At 53.7% G+C, this 17,026-nt stretch overlaps 1 protein-coding gene across 5 annotated transcripts in view; it reads left to right on the top strand.

Annotated features, from left to right (window-relative positions):
* PRDM11 (PR/SET domain 11) overlaps positions 1-15,007 on the top strand; it is a 91,397-nt gene extending 76,390 nt beyond the window's left edge. For 3 of the 5 annotated variants that reach the window (XM_047775923.1, XM_047775922.1, XM_047775921.1), the window contains exons 6-8: positions 191-378; positions 4,322-4,948; positions 5,959-15,007. In XM_047775923.1, the coding sequence (XP_047631879.1) occupies positions 191-378; positions 4,322-4,948; positions 5,959-8,123 (2,980 nt within the window). In that variant the 3' untranslated portion in view covers positions 8,124-15,007. The remainder of the gene's footprint in view (positions 1-190; positions 379-4,321; positions 4,949-5,958) is intronic. The other 2 variants (XR_007134377.1, XM_047775924.1) reach the window with 2 other exon arrangements.
* The last annotated feature ends 2,019 nt before the right edge of the window (positions 15,008-17,026 follow it).

Raw genomic sequence — 17,026 nt, 5'->3', positions numbered from 1 at the left:
TCACACAAAACGGTGAGACAAGGGACCGGCTCCAGCTGGTGTTCCTTTCCTCAGCAGGGCAGCTGCTCTGTGGATTCTGCAGATGCCCACAGGCTGGTGGCTGTCCAGCCACACGGGCACCGTGCCTGGCAGTGGCAGGCACTCACCCTAGAATGGTCCATGCATTCTCACCTGTCCCCCTCGCCCCCAGGTACGTGGTCATCTCCCGGGAGGAGAGGGAGCAGAACCTGCTGGCATTCCAGCACAGTGAGCGTATCTACTTCCGGGCCTGCCGGGACATCCGGCCCGGGGAGTGGCTGCGGGTCTGGTACAGCGAGGACTACATGAAGCGCCTGCACAGCATGTCCCAGGAAACCATCCACCGCAACCTGGCCAGAGGTGAGTGCCTGAGCCCCAGGGGAGGGCCACGCCCACCACCTAGCCCTGGGGAGGCCAGAAATGCTTCTCTAGGAGCTCTCCAGGCAAACTGATGGGCCATGCAGTACCCCAGATGTGGGGAGACCCGGAGGGACTTGGGGGAACGATGGGCTAGATCTGAGAAGCCGCTGTAGGCTGGGCTGTGGCCACCCGCTGTGTTCTCCCTGCTCAGAAACAGTCAGAAGCCCTACAATAGACATTTCAGAGTACCAGGGAGAGAGGCACATCCCCAAAGCCAAGCATATAAGCTTAATCAGAATTGACTGTTTCTCCAACTCAAATTGATGGAAGGATGTCATCCATTGCCATTGCCTCAGTAACCGCAGCGATAAGAGGTAACATTTACTGAGTACTTAATATGTACCATGAAGGTTTATCTACCGGGTCCCATGTCGTCATCACAGTAGCCCCTGCCCCACCGGTGAGAAGATTTCGAACAATGTCTGCTTCACCCTTGAAAGCCCTCAGTTCTAAACTTTCAATACTGATGATATCATGTGGATTATTAACCCCATCTTACAAATGTAGAAACTGAGCATCAGTAAATACAGTGACTCACCCAGAAGCCCTGGGATATGGCAGGGGCAGAGCTAGCCTCCTAACCCACATCTGTCTGAGTCCGAGGTCTAAGCTCTTTACCTACAGTGTTACGGGGCCTCCCAGACAAAATGAGTTTCTTCCTGGCTTCCTCCTGGTCTCATTCCTGGCAGTCCTATTGCCATGCTATGAAAGAACAATCACTATAGAAGAAGGTTAGAGGGCAGAGGGAAGGTGACTTGCTATGTGGGTCGTGGCCTGGTGGGTGTCCACACAGGCTCCATTTAAATGAGTCATTTGGAAGTGGTTTAAAATACTCCCCAGCTCCTAGCCCTTTGCCCCTTTACTCCATCCTCAGCCGTGCCAGGGCAAACAGGTGAGTCCAGGCCCTTTTTCCAGTGGGATCTTGCACTAAAACCAGAGTCCATCTGGTCTCGGGAACCAAGGCTATCCCCAAACCCTACCGTATCATGTTCCTGACCAACCTAATTGCTGGAGATAAAGCTTCGGTTGGAATATGAGGGGGAAAGATGAAAAGAGCGATGAGAATGACCCACTGAAATTAAGCTATCTTTGAAACCAAAATGGAACAAAGCAAACTGTGGACTTTGAGTGCACAGATGCTGCCTGACTTGGTAAAAGGTATCTGGTGATTGGATGGGCAATGAGAGGAGACCCAATAGATACATTCATCTCTTTGTCTTCTTTGGAGCTGGGAGCTGGGCACACACATGCCGATTACGCTCAGGAAGGCATGTTTACCTGACGTGATTGCAATGGTTGACATTTGGCCTCTGGAGATGCCTTGTAGAAAAGTGCCTGATACATAGTAGGTGCTCAGTAAATCTCTGTTGAATGGATAAAAGAAGAAATGAATGAAGACCACCAGGAGGTCTCAAAAAAGAAATCATATCACGAGAAGACGAGACAACCACACGTCATATCTGAAGACATGCTTTCCATCCCCTGGCCATGATCTTCTTGAATTCTTCTGGACCTGTAATGTCCTTTTTCCCCCTTGTCTTCGCCAAAGCGCCTCAAGCTGCGTCATCCTCAGAGAGCCCCAAGACCCAAGGGGAATGCTCAGAGAAGGGCATGAGCTTTCAGGAGTGATTCAAAGGATGGTGGCAGACAGACGTGACCTGAGATAAACCAAGACAACTGAAGACACAGGAGGAAGGAGTGTCTGTTCCTGGCCAGGCTGAGAAGTAGGAAACAGAAGGGAAACCGAAAGCCACCATGGGGCAGGGCCAGAGGAGAAGGTGGGCTTGGCCCTAAAGCCCTTGGGAGCAGCCATGGAGCTCACCGGCCTTTAGACGTGTAGCTTTGGCAGACTCTGGATGTGCTTAGCGATGTCTTAGATTTGCGTGCCAGTCCTGCTGTGAAGGAGGGACCCCGCCCTCCACATGCTCAATCACATAAGGTCTTACCTGGAAGGAGGCTTCTTTGTAACTGGAGGCTGGAGCCCAGATAAAGGCCAGAGCATGATCGATTAGTCCTCATTAAGTAGGGACATTAGTTAGAGCCCCAAACGGCTTCCTGAAGAGTATAAATGATTCCTTTGTGGTTTTCTGTTGAGAATAGGCTGTATCTAATGCATATATTCAAATAATTTATGTTCTTTATCTACTTTCAGTTATTGATTTACTTTGTGGGGTTTCCCTCATGTTTTATGGAGGCTTTAGAATCAAGTCCGTAATGCTTAAAGGTCTTTTTTTTTTTTTGAGCCATGGATTTTTCTGGGAACCTTGAGCCCAAAGAGTTCTCCTGCTCATCCTAGAAAATTTGAATAACATTGTCCTGGAGGATGACGAATCCCCAGGGATGGGTAGCCTTGACCTCCCAACAGCCTCAGCTGTTTGCTGCCTGATTGGTCCATGAGAAAGTGAAAGAGTGGCCCTTGACTTTCCCAGATTCTGACAGGCAAGTGTCTACTCCGTAACATGAATGTCGCATTCGTAATGTTGACTATTTTAACAATTCTCTTCATCTCCGCCCTTGCCGCCCCTCAGCTGTTATAGAAATTAGGCTGCAGGGAGCCGCCTGAGTTTCAAGAGCAGTGGAGACAAGGTGGTTCCTTAAGCGTTCCTGGGAGGACAGAAAGGGAGCCTCCTGAATAGGTTGCTCCCTTCTGTGCTGTTACGTGTGGGAAACCTGGAGTCACACAAAGGCCGGGGCACAGCACCCCATGGCGGCCATGGGATGCCAAGGCTTGGTCACAGCCTGGAACATCTGGATTGCACGTGGAGAACACCCTTGGTCTTCACTCGGAGGCCTTTAGCAAATGCCGCTCTTGGAAGCAGAAATACAATGTACATTCAGGTCAGGTCGTGGGTCAGAGTCACGTCTCCCAGAGCCCCGTCCCAGATCCCAGGAAGCCTCTGAAGCTTCCCAGCTCCAGAGGCAGCTGCCAGAATCTTCTGAGGGCCCCTCTTAACATCCGTCCCTCCAGGCAGCATTGGCATATCTGTAGTAATTTTTGAAACTCTCTTGGCCATTTTGAAGAGTCAGGCTAACGTAATTTACTGCTGGGGAGCTCACCAAGTCTTTGACGTCATTTACATGATAGAAAAAACTAGAAAAGGAAGCGTCCTTAGAATTGTCAGATAAGGACACACAGCTACTGCATTTTGAGAATGCGTTGGGTCAGTGTGGGCGCGCTGTGTTTTATCTTGTTGGAGGCTGCCAGCTTGGAGCCCACGGCAGCTGTCAGTGTCCCCACGTCCCCTTTTCTTCCTGCCTCGGGCCTCCGTGAGAACCACAGAGGTTCGGGCCGTGCTTCCTCACATTGCTCCCAGGCTTCTGATTACTGGGAGAATCAGAAAGGACTGTTGCTCTAGGGCAGACTTTGCCCGCAGCAGCTGTCTCCCAAGAGTCAGGGAGGAGGAAGGAATGGGACTCCGTGTTTCATGTGTACCTTTTACCAAGTCGAAGCAGCCAATCTTTCTTCCAATTGCTGGGACCGGAGGAGAAGCCTGGACCGATGGGGAAGCCATCGCACTTAGCTGAGATTGCTACCACCCACCCTGCTCAATCAGGTGGGAGGGCATCTTCTAGGATGATGGGATGGCAAGTTCCTTAACTTCCAGCTCCCCTCCTCCCTAGCATCTGCTCAATTTATAAACATAGAGCTTCTATACATAGGGCTCCATTGAAATGGTTTCTTTAAAGAGTTCTTCCCACTTTTTTCCGGGTCTTGGACTCAAGACCCCGTGAGCCATGGAGTCACCTGCCTCCCTTTTGCCGCACAAGGCCAGCCCCAGGGGGACATGTCAATGGACTTCCTAACAGGAGCGCTTTATTTTCTGTTGCTTTCTGCTCTTTGGGGCTTTTCCCCACTTCCTCACACCCTGGTTTTCCTTCCTAGGAGAGAAGAGGTTGCAGAGGGAGAAGTCTGAGCAGGCTCTGGATAACCCAGAAGACCTGAGGGGCCCCCTTCCGCTCCCCGTGTTGAGACAGGGCAAAAGTCCCTACAAGCGTGGCTTTGATGAGGGGGACGTGCACCCTCAGGCCAAGAAGAAGAAAATTGACCTCATTTTCAAGGACGTGTTGGAGGCCTCCCTGGAATCTGCAAAGGTAGAAGCCCACCAGCTGGCTCTGAGCACCTCGCTGGTCATCAGGAAGGTCCCCAAGTACCAGGACGACGGCTACAGTCAGTGTGCAATGACCGTGTCGCATGGCGTGCAGAATGTCAGCCGGACCCAGGGGGAAGGGGACTGGAAGATCCCCCAGGGGGCTCCCAAGGAGGCAGGCCCCTTGGAGGATGAAGAAGAGGAGCCGTCGTCGTTCAAGGCCGACAGTCCCGCCGAGGCCTCCCTTGCCTCCGACCCTCACGAGCTTCCCACCACCTCTTTTTGTCCTAACTGTATTCGCCTAAAGAAGAAGGTCCGGGAACTGCAGGCCGAACTAGACATGCTTAAGTCTGGCACACTTCCTGAGCCCCCCACCTTGCCCGCACAGGTACTGGAGCTCCCAGAGTTCTCAGACCCCGCAGGTAAGTTGGTGTGGATGAGACGGTTGTCGGAGGGAAGAGCTCCCGGTGGGCAATGCAGAGGGGGGGCCTGGTGCTCCCGGTGGGGCCACCTCTGGGGAGACCTGGGACCTGTACCTGGGAGGTGGGCACCGGCCACGGCCTCGGGGGGCCTCCGACGGGCCGCCTTACAGCGCCGGTGGGGGCTCTGCGACTTGCTCTTGTATCCTCCTCCTCAATAAAGGAACTTCCGCTGCAGGAGGGGTGTGTGCTGTGTTCTTGACCCGTTACCTTTCTCTGTGTCTTTCCCCAAAGCCCAGCTTCTAAACCCCATCTCTCTCTCTCTCTCTCCCCAGTCCCAAGAGGCTGTCCCGTAGGGGAGAGCCTCGGCCTTTCCGATGGGGACACAGGGCATTCAGCTGCCTTCCCTGTGGGCTGCCTGGACCTTTTGGAGTGGGTCATCCTTGAGGAAGCCTGTTCAGTCCACATCTGCAGCTGAGCTCGAGATGTACACAGCACTTCCTATCTTAACCGCATCCCTTAGCTCAGAATGAGCTCTTTCGGATATTCCAAGCACATCTCTTAGCTAAAGTGCATTCTGATCCCGAAATCCCTGGGGCCCAAGCTGCCTTCACAGGAGGGGCAGCTGGCTTCCGCTGACCACGTCCGTGGTGGGGTGGACGAGACCCTCGTTCCTCCATCAGCTCTGCTCTCCTGCCTGCGTGGCTCGGTTGACACAGAACTTTAAGTCCCTTGAGCGCCTCCGTGTGGAGGGTGAGGGCAGGAAGCCTGGTGCACGGGGGGGCCACCGTGGCGCATCCACAAAGAGGGTGAGACACGCGTGGATAACACGAGGGCTTATTGAGGAATTCCAGGCTGGGATTCAGTTTGTGGTAGGAATCGGCATCTGTTTCACGGAATGTGACCCCTCCCTTTGGGACAGTCTTTCTTTCAGTTTGGGAACCTCTGTGCTTCCCCACCCCCGCCCTGCCCCCCGGGTGGGTGTAACTGTTTCTTTCCGGTTTGTCTTCCAGCCTCCGAGAGCCTGGTCTCCGGCCCCGCCATCATGGAGGACGATGACCAGGAAGTCGATTCGGCAGACGAATCCGTCTCCAATGACATGATGACGGCCACCGACGAGCCTTCCAAGATGTCGTCGGCCACCGGGCGCCGAATCCGGCGCTTCAAGCAGGAGTGGCTGAAGAAGTTCTGGTTCCTGCGGTACTCCCCGACCCTCAATGAGATGTGGTGCCACGTCTGCCGCCAGTACACGGTGCAGTCCTCCCGGACCTCGGCCTTCATCATCGGCTCCAAGCAATTCAAGATCCACACCATCAAACTGCACAGCCAGAGCAACCTGCACAAGAAGTGCCTGCAGCTCTACAAGCTCCGCATGCACCCCGAGAAGACGGAGGAGATGTGTCGCAACATGACACTGCTCTTCAACACCGCCTACCACCTGGCCCTGGAGGGCAGGCCCTACCTGGACTTCCGGCCCCTGGCCGAGCTGCTGCGGAAGTGTGAGCTCAAGGTGGTGGACCAGTACATGAACGAGGGAGACTGCCAGATCCTCATCCATCACATCGCCCGGGCGCTGCGCGAGGACCTGGTGGAGCGCATCCGCCAGTCGCCGTGCCTCAGCATCATCCTGGACGGGCAGAGCGACGACCTACTGGCCGACACGGTGGCCGTCTACGTCCAATACACCAGCAGTGACGGGCCCCCGGCCACGGAGTTCCTGTCCCTGCAGGAACTGGGGTTCTCCAGCACAGAGAGCTATCTCCAGGCGCTTGACCGGGCCTTTTCGGGCCTGGGCATCCGGCTGCAGGATGAGAAGCCCACCGTCGGCTTGGGCATCGACGGGGCCAACGTCACGGCCAGCCTGCGGGCCAGCATGTTCATGACCATCCGCAAGACGCTGCCCTGGCTGCTGTGCCTGCCCTTCATGGTGCACCGGCCCCACCTGGAGATCCTGGATGCCATCAGTGGGAAGGAGCTGCCCTGCCTGGAGGAGCTGGAGAACAACCTGAAGCAGCTGCTGAGTTTCTACCGCTACTCGCCACGCCTCATGTGCGAGTTGCGGTCCACGGCCTCCACCCTCTGCGAGGAGACGGAGTTCCTGGGGGACATCCGGGCCGTGAGGTGGATCATCGGGGAGCAGAACGTCCTCAATGCGCTCATCAAGGACTACCTGGAGGTGGTGGCCCACCTCAAGGACGTCAGCAGCCAGACCCAGCGGGCGGACGCCTCGGCCATCGCGCTGGCCCTGCTGCAGTTCCTCATGGACTACCAGTCCATCAAGCTCATCTACTTCCTCCTGGACGTGATCGCCGTGCTCTCACGCCTGGCCTATGTCTTCCAGGGCGAGTACCTCCTGGTGTCCCAGGTGGATGACAAGATCGAGGAGGCCATCCAGGAGATCAGCCGGCTGGCCGACTCCCCGGGGGAGTACCTGCAGGAGTTTGAAGAGAACTTCCGGGAGAGCTTCAACGGGATCGCCATGAAGAACCTCAGGGTGGCCGAGGCCAAGTTCCAGTCCATCCGGGAGAAGATCTGCCAGAAGACCCAAGTGATCCTCGCTCAGAGGTTCGATTCCCGCAGCCGGATCTTCGTGAAGGCCTGCCAGGTGTTCGACCTGACTGCCTGGCCCCGGAACAGCGAGGAGCTCATGAGCTATGGCAAGGAGGACATGGTTCAGATCTTTGATCACCTGGAAGCCATCCCCACCTTCTCCCGCGATGTCTGTAGGGAGGGGCTGGACCCCCGGGGGAGCCTGCTGATGGAGTGGCGGGAACTCAAGGCCGATTACTATACCAAAAATGGCTTCAAAGACCTCATCGGCCACATTTGCAAGTACAAGCAGAGGTTTCCGCTCTTGAACAAGATCATCCAGGTCCTCAAAGTCCTCCCCACGTCCACCGCTTGCTGCGAGAAAGGCCGCAACGCCCTGCAGCGAGTCCGCAAAAACCACCGCTCCCGGCTGACTCTGGAGCAGCTCAGCGACCTGTTGACCATCGCTGTCAATGGCCCTCCCATTGCCAACTTTGATGCCAAGCGAGCCCTGGACAGCTGGTTCGAGGAGAAGTCTGGCAACAGTTACGCACTGTCGGCCGAGGTCCTCAGCAGGATGTCTGCGCTGGAGCAGAAGCCGGTGCTGCAGACCGTGGACCACGGGTCAGAGTTTTATCCGGATATTTAGGGAGCTGGCGTCACAGAGTTCACTAAGCTGTTGAATATTTTTTTAATCTATACTCATAAGCTTTGATATATTATATAAATATATATTATATTATATTATATATATATATATATAAAAACCCACACTGAAAAATTTTAAAAACTAAGGTGACACGTCCACCAGAAGCTACTGGGAGCTTTCAGAAAGGAATAACGTCGGAAACTGACTCTCGTCTACAAAACTTGGCAGCTGCAACACACGTGGAAACTCCTTTTCACTCACAGAAGCATGTGCTGGGGCCACGCGTGTTCCCACCTAACAGTCAACCAACCGCATAAGCTAAAATGACAGGTCTGTCACCACCTTTGGGTAGCTCGTCCCGTTGATGTTCTCGTTCGGGGGTGGAGGGGTTTGGGTTTGGGTGTGTGTTCTCGCCTTTTCTTTTCTCGTTCGGTCTCACGAGGGGAGTCGCTTGGCCTCTTCATTGCCACGCTGGTCCCACCAAATCAAGAGCTCTGATTTTGGGATACGGTGGGCTGTGGATCGGGGTCGGGAAGTTTGACTTTTTCCCCCCTCCCACCCGACTTCAGCCGGAGAGATTTTTCTTCATTTCCTGACAAGTGTTCCTTCCACGGTCTGAGAAACCAACGGGTCGGTCAGACGGTGATACCAGCCCGCTCCCCACCTCTGTCGCCCCTCCTGTCCCTGGGCGGTTGACCCCTCCTTCCAGCCCCGGGGATCCTGAACATGTTACCTGTTATACTGAAGGCAAAATCGCCTTCTCACTGCGCTTGAAATCCGGGGGAAGAGCGGGGGCATGAGCACTTGGCATTCCTGTTTTTACCTGGTGTGGGATAACATGATATAATTCCGTTCCGATCCAGGGCTGTGGAGAAATGAAGAGCCAAGAAGTCCAGACCCCAGTAGGGCAGCGATTTTTGGCTAAAAACAGGTCAAATGAAAAGTATGTATTCCATTTACATGAATTATTTATATTCTGTCTTTATAATCATATAATGTATTGGGGGCTATTTTTTTCCCTTTAATAATCAGAAAATTCCTGCTAGAGTCCAGTGGCAGGAGATGTCAATGCAAGTTGTGCCCTGGGTTATGCATAACTCCGATGAGAGTCGCTAGAGATGGGGTCCGTCTTTTGCAATAAGGCTGATGACAAGGCCTGCCGCCTGGCGGGAAGGTCGTGGGAAAGTGGATAATGCATCTATGTCTGCAGACGCTTCCTTTTTTTGAACAGGGTAGAGACGTCCTAAAAGAAAGGAATAAACAGGAGCTAAGACAGGACTCTCAAGGCATCAGCCTACACACAGACACACACACAGACACTCAGACACACACACATACACACACAACCGTGATATAAGCTTTAGAAATAGCCACTTGCCTGCTCCCTGAGGCAAATAGTGGTCTAAGCTAGAGGAGTCTTGATCAATGCTCTTTTGTTCATTTAATTACCAGTATACCTCGCAAGGGAGTTTTTTTTTTTTTTTTTTTAGATGTGCGTGAGCTGTTAAAAACTTCTGTTTGTGTTTTCACATCTGATGGATGCATATTTGATATGCAGAGATCCTGCATCCTGGATGCAGGTTTATCTGGGGGGAGGGAGGAAGATCTGCATTGTCTGTGGTCCGTCGGGTACCATCCCTCTCAGTGGGCGAAGGATGGTGTGATCTGGCCACAGGCATGGCCCCAGTGTCCCCAACCTGCTCGGCTCAGACATTAGAAAACTGTGGTGGCTTCCTTCCTTCTTGGTGTATCTTGTCCCCGAGGCCTCATGCCACCGTTGAGAACCGTAGTGGAACTGTCATCAACACTGAACATGTCACCTCCCCCTTCCTTGTCCTGCCAGACCTTCACCCCCCACCCCCACAGGTCCCTTCCCCCTACCCCCATGGTCTTGGTGCTAAGATAACTTTAGAATCATTGCTGCTAGTCAATAGCTTTTCATTATATAAATATATTATATATATTATATATTATTTTTGAAACTTTTCTGTTTGTTTTCAACAGTGATGTAGCATGTTAAAAACAACAACAACAACATAAAACCAACTGGTTTTCTCCGACTGTCCCACTGCCAGGCCTCATATGCTGCCTTCTTCAACAAATCAATGCACCCCTGCCTGGTGACCTTCACTCCCCGCCCCCCCCCCCCGCCCCCAGTTGCACATACTTTCCCCACCATCCTCTGAACAAGGAGCTAGCAAGAAGTAGCAAGGAAAGACCCCAAACCCTTTCTCATGCTAGGAAATGCCCAGCCTCGTCCACCTTTCCACTTGAAACCTCTGTCTTCTCTTCCCGCTCCTCCTCCCATCAGGGTCAGTGACTGGTCAAGTGCAAAGCACAAGGGCCCACTTTTCCCTCCTTGACTTCCTGTCCATCGCACACCCAAACCACCACGTCTGCAGGACCTTTCCTTGACCATTGCACAGACTAAGATGGGTTGAAGGTAGAGACGGCTGGCAAGGTGGGCCAGAAACAGTAGGTGAGCTTGGGATCTTTTCCTCTAGCCAACAATTGCCTTACGACTTCTCCAGCCCCCACCCCCACCCCCCAGCACCTCCCCACCCAGCCCGCCAGGAGATAGGCAGTCATCCCCTAGACCACTCATTTGAAAACCAGCAGGAGAGGGTCACTGATGGCTGGCTGAGCACTGTATCAGGGCAGCAACTGTTGCCTCTCAGTTGGCCATGGCCAAAATTAGCTCAAATTTTTATCCAGAGCCGGGGGGATGGGTGGGGGGAATCCTTTGGGCTGGTGCCAGCATCTACTCTGTCATTCTGGAAAAAGCTGGGAGCTAGCCACCTGCCTCTGGACCAGAAGCATGAGTGGCGGCTAGCAGCATGGGGCTGCAGGCCATCCCCTGCCAGCCAGGCTCCAGACCTCGGAGAGGGTGAGCTCTCTGGTAGGTCCTGAAGTTTGAGAAGGCACCTCTAAAACTCCAGGCACTCATGACACTCTGAAGGCCACTTGGCCTTGACAGGGAGCAATTGGGGTGACACACCACTGCAATTTACACAGAGTCTTTATGGAGGCTCCAGTGCGTCTATCCTGTGAATGCTGCCTGCCATTACCCATGATTTCCAGCCCAGGCGCCTCTCCTCTCCTGCCTCCTTGAAAAGGATTCTTGGGTTGAGGGGATCCTCAGGATCTGGCCCAGGAAACCACACGCTTGGGTAGTCCCCTCCCCCCTTTGCCAGGTATAAAAAGCCGTGGCCAGGCAGTCCTTGCGTCGCGAATATGGTTCCTTCGGACAAGACAGAGCTTTTAAACTCAGCCCCTGGCTTAGAAGGGACATCCAACTGGCTTCGAATGAAAGGATTATGTCTCTGGCATCGAGACTTGTTATCACTGGGTTGGCTGATGAGTGACTTTCTTTGGTTCACGGAAGGGGTGGGAAGTGATATCGGGCTTGTGGTCCATGGTGCTAAGCAAAGATAAGGCAGAGCTAGGGCGCCGCCGTAAGGCCTTATGATTAAAATGGTCTGCTTTTCTTCAATGGAAGGGAAAAAAAGACCCACTGCCATCTCGTATCCATTTGTGAAGCCTGAGGACAGCTTAGCCGTGTCTGCAACTCTTGCCATGTCAAACATGAGAGTCTGGGCATTTACGACACCAGATTTTTTTTTTTTTTGGATGGCTGTGGGTGACATCCTCTAGTTCCGGGCAGACCCTCATTTCCTCACCCTCCTTTGAGGAGGAGACCAGGCTTCAACTCCTGGATCTCTGGATGGCAGCATTTGGTGCTGGGCCACGAATCTAGGGCAGTAGGGGGTCTCCACCCCTGTCCAAGTGACGTGTTTCTATGTCGAATGGTCTAGCTGAGCCCCTCTCTCCTTGACTTGCTTGGGTTGACCCTTCGATTCAGAGGAAGGACTTTGTCATGATGTAAGGTGGTGTTTAAGTATTTGCCATTTGTTTGGAAGTGATACCAAGAAGGAGAAAACCAGTGCAAGCATGTAGAATGCTGAAAAGGACCACGGAGACACTGAAATGGACTAGACGTGGCCCAGCCTGGGCTGTGGGCTGGGCCTCTTTTTAGCTGTTCACCTGGAGCCTCGTGGGGTCCAGAAAGTGGCTTGGGGGTGGAAATAGAACTTGTAGCTCCCACCCCCTTTGTTTTTTCCCCCACCCCCCTGTAGGAAGAGGAATTCTGTATCTAGATCTGGTTTTGGCTTCCAGTCTAGGTGGATTTCCAAGGAGAATTCGTGTTCTTTCTTGGTCCCTACACCAAGCATGGCCAGAAGGCTCCGGACCTCGTACCCCCTCGCGCCTGCAAGCAGCAGGCCCAGCCAGGCCAGCCTGGCACAGCCAAAGAGGGGAGGCCAGGCCTCCTTAGGCAAGAAAGGCATGTTTGGAGGGCAGGTGAGCCGGAGACAGTCCCATTCCGGATGCTGGCCTCCTGGGGAGGTGGTGCTGGGTCCTGGGTCTTAGGCTAGCTTTCTGCTCCAATCTCCAGGAGGGAAGGATATGTCCAGAGACACACAGGGCTCTTGTCCTGCTCGGAGGAAGGCATCTCTCTGCTCTCCGTTGACAAGGTGCTTTAGCTGAGTGGATGGAGCTGTGATATTTTAAGAAGCCTTTGAGGTGATCTTCTGTGTTAGCCAGAGGGAGAAAAAGTGCCCTTTGGGGAGGAAAATGGTACGTCCCTCCTCTTCCATCTGGCTCCCCCCCCAATCCCTTCAAGTGGTATCGCCCTGGAAATACCTATGCAATCCAGTCTCCCCAGGAGAGTGCATGGAAGCAGGGGTATGTGCAGTATATAAAACAGATGCTACAGCATATATATTGTATATATGGACATATGCAGTACGTATACACACAGAGTAAGAGATTAAATCACGTCTATATATCTATAAATAATATCCTATATATTTATACATTTCTATGTTTTAAATAGATATAAAAATAGAGTCTATAGAGAGCTGGGAGAGCAGCGGGAAAGCCTGTCGCTGTGTTGTGAGAAGAGGGAGGAGGCAGAGCCTTTGTGGAGGAGCCGGGGAGCTGAGCAGGCAGGGTTTGCTGGGAACGGGGCCTCCTACCCAGAGGGTTGGAGAGGAGAGCAGCCAGTCCCGGCCCTCTCCATGCACTTTCTCTCCTTCCCCACAGGCTTGGTCTGAGGTCCGGAGGAGATGCTCACCCCTTGAGCTCCCCCTCAAGTGCCCCTCTCGTCCCCGCCCCCAGCCTATACGCTTGGGTGGTCACTGCTTGGCAGTGGGATGTGGTCTCTGACCCCTGGTGAAGGGACCACCGCACAATTTCCCCCCAATAACCTCCCCTCCACAGGAATGAGCAGCGTTGGTGGCAACAGGAAAGATGCAGATGGGACCCAGCGAGGTCCAGGAAAGATGCCACCCCCTCCCCTTTAGATGCTTTCTGCTGCCCCCTAGAGGCCAAACCTTTGCGGTACCGCCGTCCTGGCCTCCCTCGCCGACTCCATCACTGTCTACCAGGACAGCATGGCCCGCCAGGGCTGCCCACCATCCAGAAGCTTTCTGGCCAGGGCAGGGGGCATCAGCTAATGGGGAGGGGTGAGAGAGACATATCCGCACACTCATACATTCAGTAGCAACTCCAGTTCAGAAGCAGGGCTTTGGCCCAGCCCACTTTGCACAGCTGCTGCTGCTGGCTGAACTCAGGATAACGTTCTTCCCTCTCCTGCACGGAGGCCCAGTGACCCCGTCACCCCACCGGCACCATAGCAGGCAAGTTTAGTTCACGTACACTGTTCTGATTCTGTGACTCGAGGCAGAGGCTGAGCCGCATGCCCCAAGCTCATCCACTTCCGCTGGGGAGGGCACCTTCCTCCGCTTGTCCCTGCTCCCACCCCCAGATGGTGGGAATGTCTGGGGGCCAGGGGGGCACCAGTGCCACTGGCAGCATGACGAAGGGCTCGTGCAGCCCTGACAGAATCAGAAATCCGTTTCACTTCCAGGTTTCTCTCGATTGTTTCTTTCCCCGGAAGTTAGGGGAGGAGGGGCCGATGGGGCCACAGCGGATGGGAGGGAGAGAGAGGGCAGCTGCCTCCCCTGCTCTCTAGACCCGCCTCTGCCTCGTGGCTCTCCAGGGGTGCCCATCGCCCATCTCCGAGCCTCCTCTGACCTCTGTCGTACTCTCTCCTACCATCTTACCAACGTACCTCAGTCTCCAGCAGACCCCCCATACCTACAGTCCGGGGCGGGTCTGTTCTGCCAATGCCCACCTCCTACCCCGTCCACGTCCACCTGGGTCTCCTTGAGCCACAGCTAGCTGCCAACCGGGTCTCCAAACACCCTCCAGTGCCTGGCTCAAGAGAGACCAGGCCCGGCCCGAGCTTCCTCTTGCCGCGGTGGACCAGACCCGTGGCCAGAGGCTCGGCACCCCCGGGTAGCAATCCCACAATGCACTGTACCTCAGAGAGAGCGCTTCCCACGGGGCAGCACGGGCGCCGTCCTCCGTGCCAGGAGGCCGGCCGCTCACCACACTGCTCGCAAAAGACAAGGGCCAGGCTGCCCTCGGGGCACCCTCAGTCTTCACTTTTGTCTCTCCGGAAGAGCCAGCAGTCTGATTCCGTCTTTTTCAGCCCCGTCTCTCTCCTTCTTTCCACCCCCACGCTGCTGAACCGTTTCATTTCAATCACAAAGGAAAAATAAAGTGGGGGTGGGGGAAATACCTAGGAGTCTATTATCACATACATATTAATATGTTAATACTTTCTTTCTTAAAAAAAAAAAAAACTCTTGATGTTATTATTTTGCAGACTACGCTTTATAGTACCTGTGTGATGGGACCTAGAACACTGGATACAAATAGAGCTATGTTGGTTTATCATAATATGTACGCAGAAACTTTCCTTTTGTCATATTATCCTTGTAATGTAAGGAGATTGTTAATAAAAGCATTTAAATTTCCTCACCGAGGTGGAGTCTCTGCCTTCTTCTCTGCCCTCTAGCCCAGCCTGTGCTCAGGGTTGATTCAGAATGAGGCCCATGCTTGGGGGTCATGGTTAGATGCCTGTCTGCTGCTGGGTCTGAAGGAACTGGAAGAGTCCCTTCTTGCTGGTCCCAGGCCCCCTGCCCCATTCAAGTCCCCTTCCGGGAGGTAACCCACACGCCTCATCCACCCTTCAGGCCAAAAAGAAGTGTCACCGAGATCACTTAAAATGAATCTCTTTGCCCCCGCATGCATTTATCCCACAAAAATCTCTTTGAGGAAACGCGCAGAGCTACTGCGGGTACCTGTTCTTTGCATTTGCCCTCCTATGGCCTCACATGATTCTCCACTGGCCGGCCAGGGCCCCGGGAGGAGACCTTAGCCGGTAGTTTGCTAATGGTACTGGTGTGGGGGTGGGTGATAAGTGATGTTTTGCCCAATTTGTTTTAGAAAGCAGATAGGCATACATTCAATAAAGACAAAGACATGGTTGTGTGGTTTCCTCTCAGGATGCTAAGCCCTTCTCCTCTCAGCTCCTGCTCACCTCAGCCCAGCTTCAGCCCCAGGCCTTCCCTCTCTCCTTTTCTGAACCTCTGCCTACTCAGGGTCCACCATCTTCCTCCCAGCCTGTGTCCCTCTAGGCCCCTCGGTCACTCGGAGGCTTCCTGCTGCAACGCAGTCCCCACGGAATGTTCTGGTTCTTTTCTTTCCCCAGCGGAGGTGGTGTGGGGAGGAAAGAGCAAAGGGGCATAGCTGTCCGTGTCTCATCAGCCCAGGTGAACCAGGGTCAGCCCCGCCTTCTGCTGGCCATCGGAACATATGCAACCACATCGGGAACTTGCTGATGAATTCATCGCTGGGAAACAAGTAAAAGAATATCTCCCATCTGCACTTGGCCATGAGTTCGGTCTCCCCAAAGCAGGGCTTGGAGGATGTGGTAAGGGAGGAGGTCAAGTCTTCTCCCCAGCTGCCCCCAGCTTCCCTCTCCAGGGTTCAAAGACAAGCTGAGTTCATCCCAGAGAGAAGACTCAGGAGACCGGCCAGCTGCCTAAAGACCCAAATGGCTGCTCTTTGACAATTTCTTCAGTGCTCTTTTGAAAAGGTCCAGTCGGGGTAGCCTCTCTGCTTAAAACCCTCTAAAGGTTTCCCATTGGTTTTAGAGTTCAATCCAAAGTCTTGATCATGATCCATCAGCCTTGCATGACCCAGCCTCTGCCTACCACTCGGCCTCCTGTGTCTTCCTTGGCCCAAGCTCCTTGGCCTCTGCTCTGTTCCTCAGCTCACGCAGCTCTTTTCCACTGCAGGATGTCCCAGCACGCTATGCCCTCTGCCTGGGGTGGTTTTCCCCAGGAGGGCTGCCTGGCTGAGCTCTTCTCATTTTTAACTATCAGCAAAAACGCCTCCTTCTCAGAGAGGTCTTTCCTGACCACACGGCCGAAATAGCTCCCCTTGAGACACAGTTCCTCCTGATTTTTTTCCTTCATAACACTTATCTCAGTTTGCAATTGTATGATGTGTGTGTGTGTGTGTGTGTGTGTGTGTGTTCCGTGTCTGGTCTTCCTCCTCTAGATCGTAATGCCCACAAGGGAAAAGTAGAGACTCTTTAATACCACTGTGTACAGTTCTTATCACATAATAGGAATCTAATCAATGCTTATTGAAAGAATGAGTGAATGAGCAAATTGAAGCGGCACCTGATGCAAGTGCAGTCCCAGCCACGCTGTGCTGGTCACCGTGGAAAGCCCAGATTCTTCCACCTTGCCCATCTCTGTCTCAGGTTCCTTGTTCCACTATGATACCCCTGCATCTGACCCCTGGCTACATCCAGCCTTGACCCAGCCCCTTCTCTACCAAGCTGGGAGGTGGCCCCTGAGGTGCTTACTTGAGCTCCCCTTCACTCCAGCTTGCTCTTGTCCTTTGGACAATGTCCCACCCTATCCAGGAAGGTGCACCTCAATTTCCCCCAGGGAAGTGAATTTTCCAGCGTGGTGCTTTTC

Source organism: Phacochoerus africanus, chromosome 4, assembly GCF_016906955.1.
Source record: "Phacochoerus africanus isolate WHEZ1 chromosome 4, ROS_Pafr_v1, whole genome shotgun sequence".
In the NCBI taxonomy this organism is placed as follows: Eukaryota; Metazoa; Chordata; class Mammalia; order Artiodactyla; family Suidae; genus Phacochoerus; species Phacochoerus africanus.
This window is presented reverse-complemented; position numbering and strand designations above follow the sequence as displayed.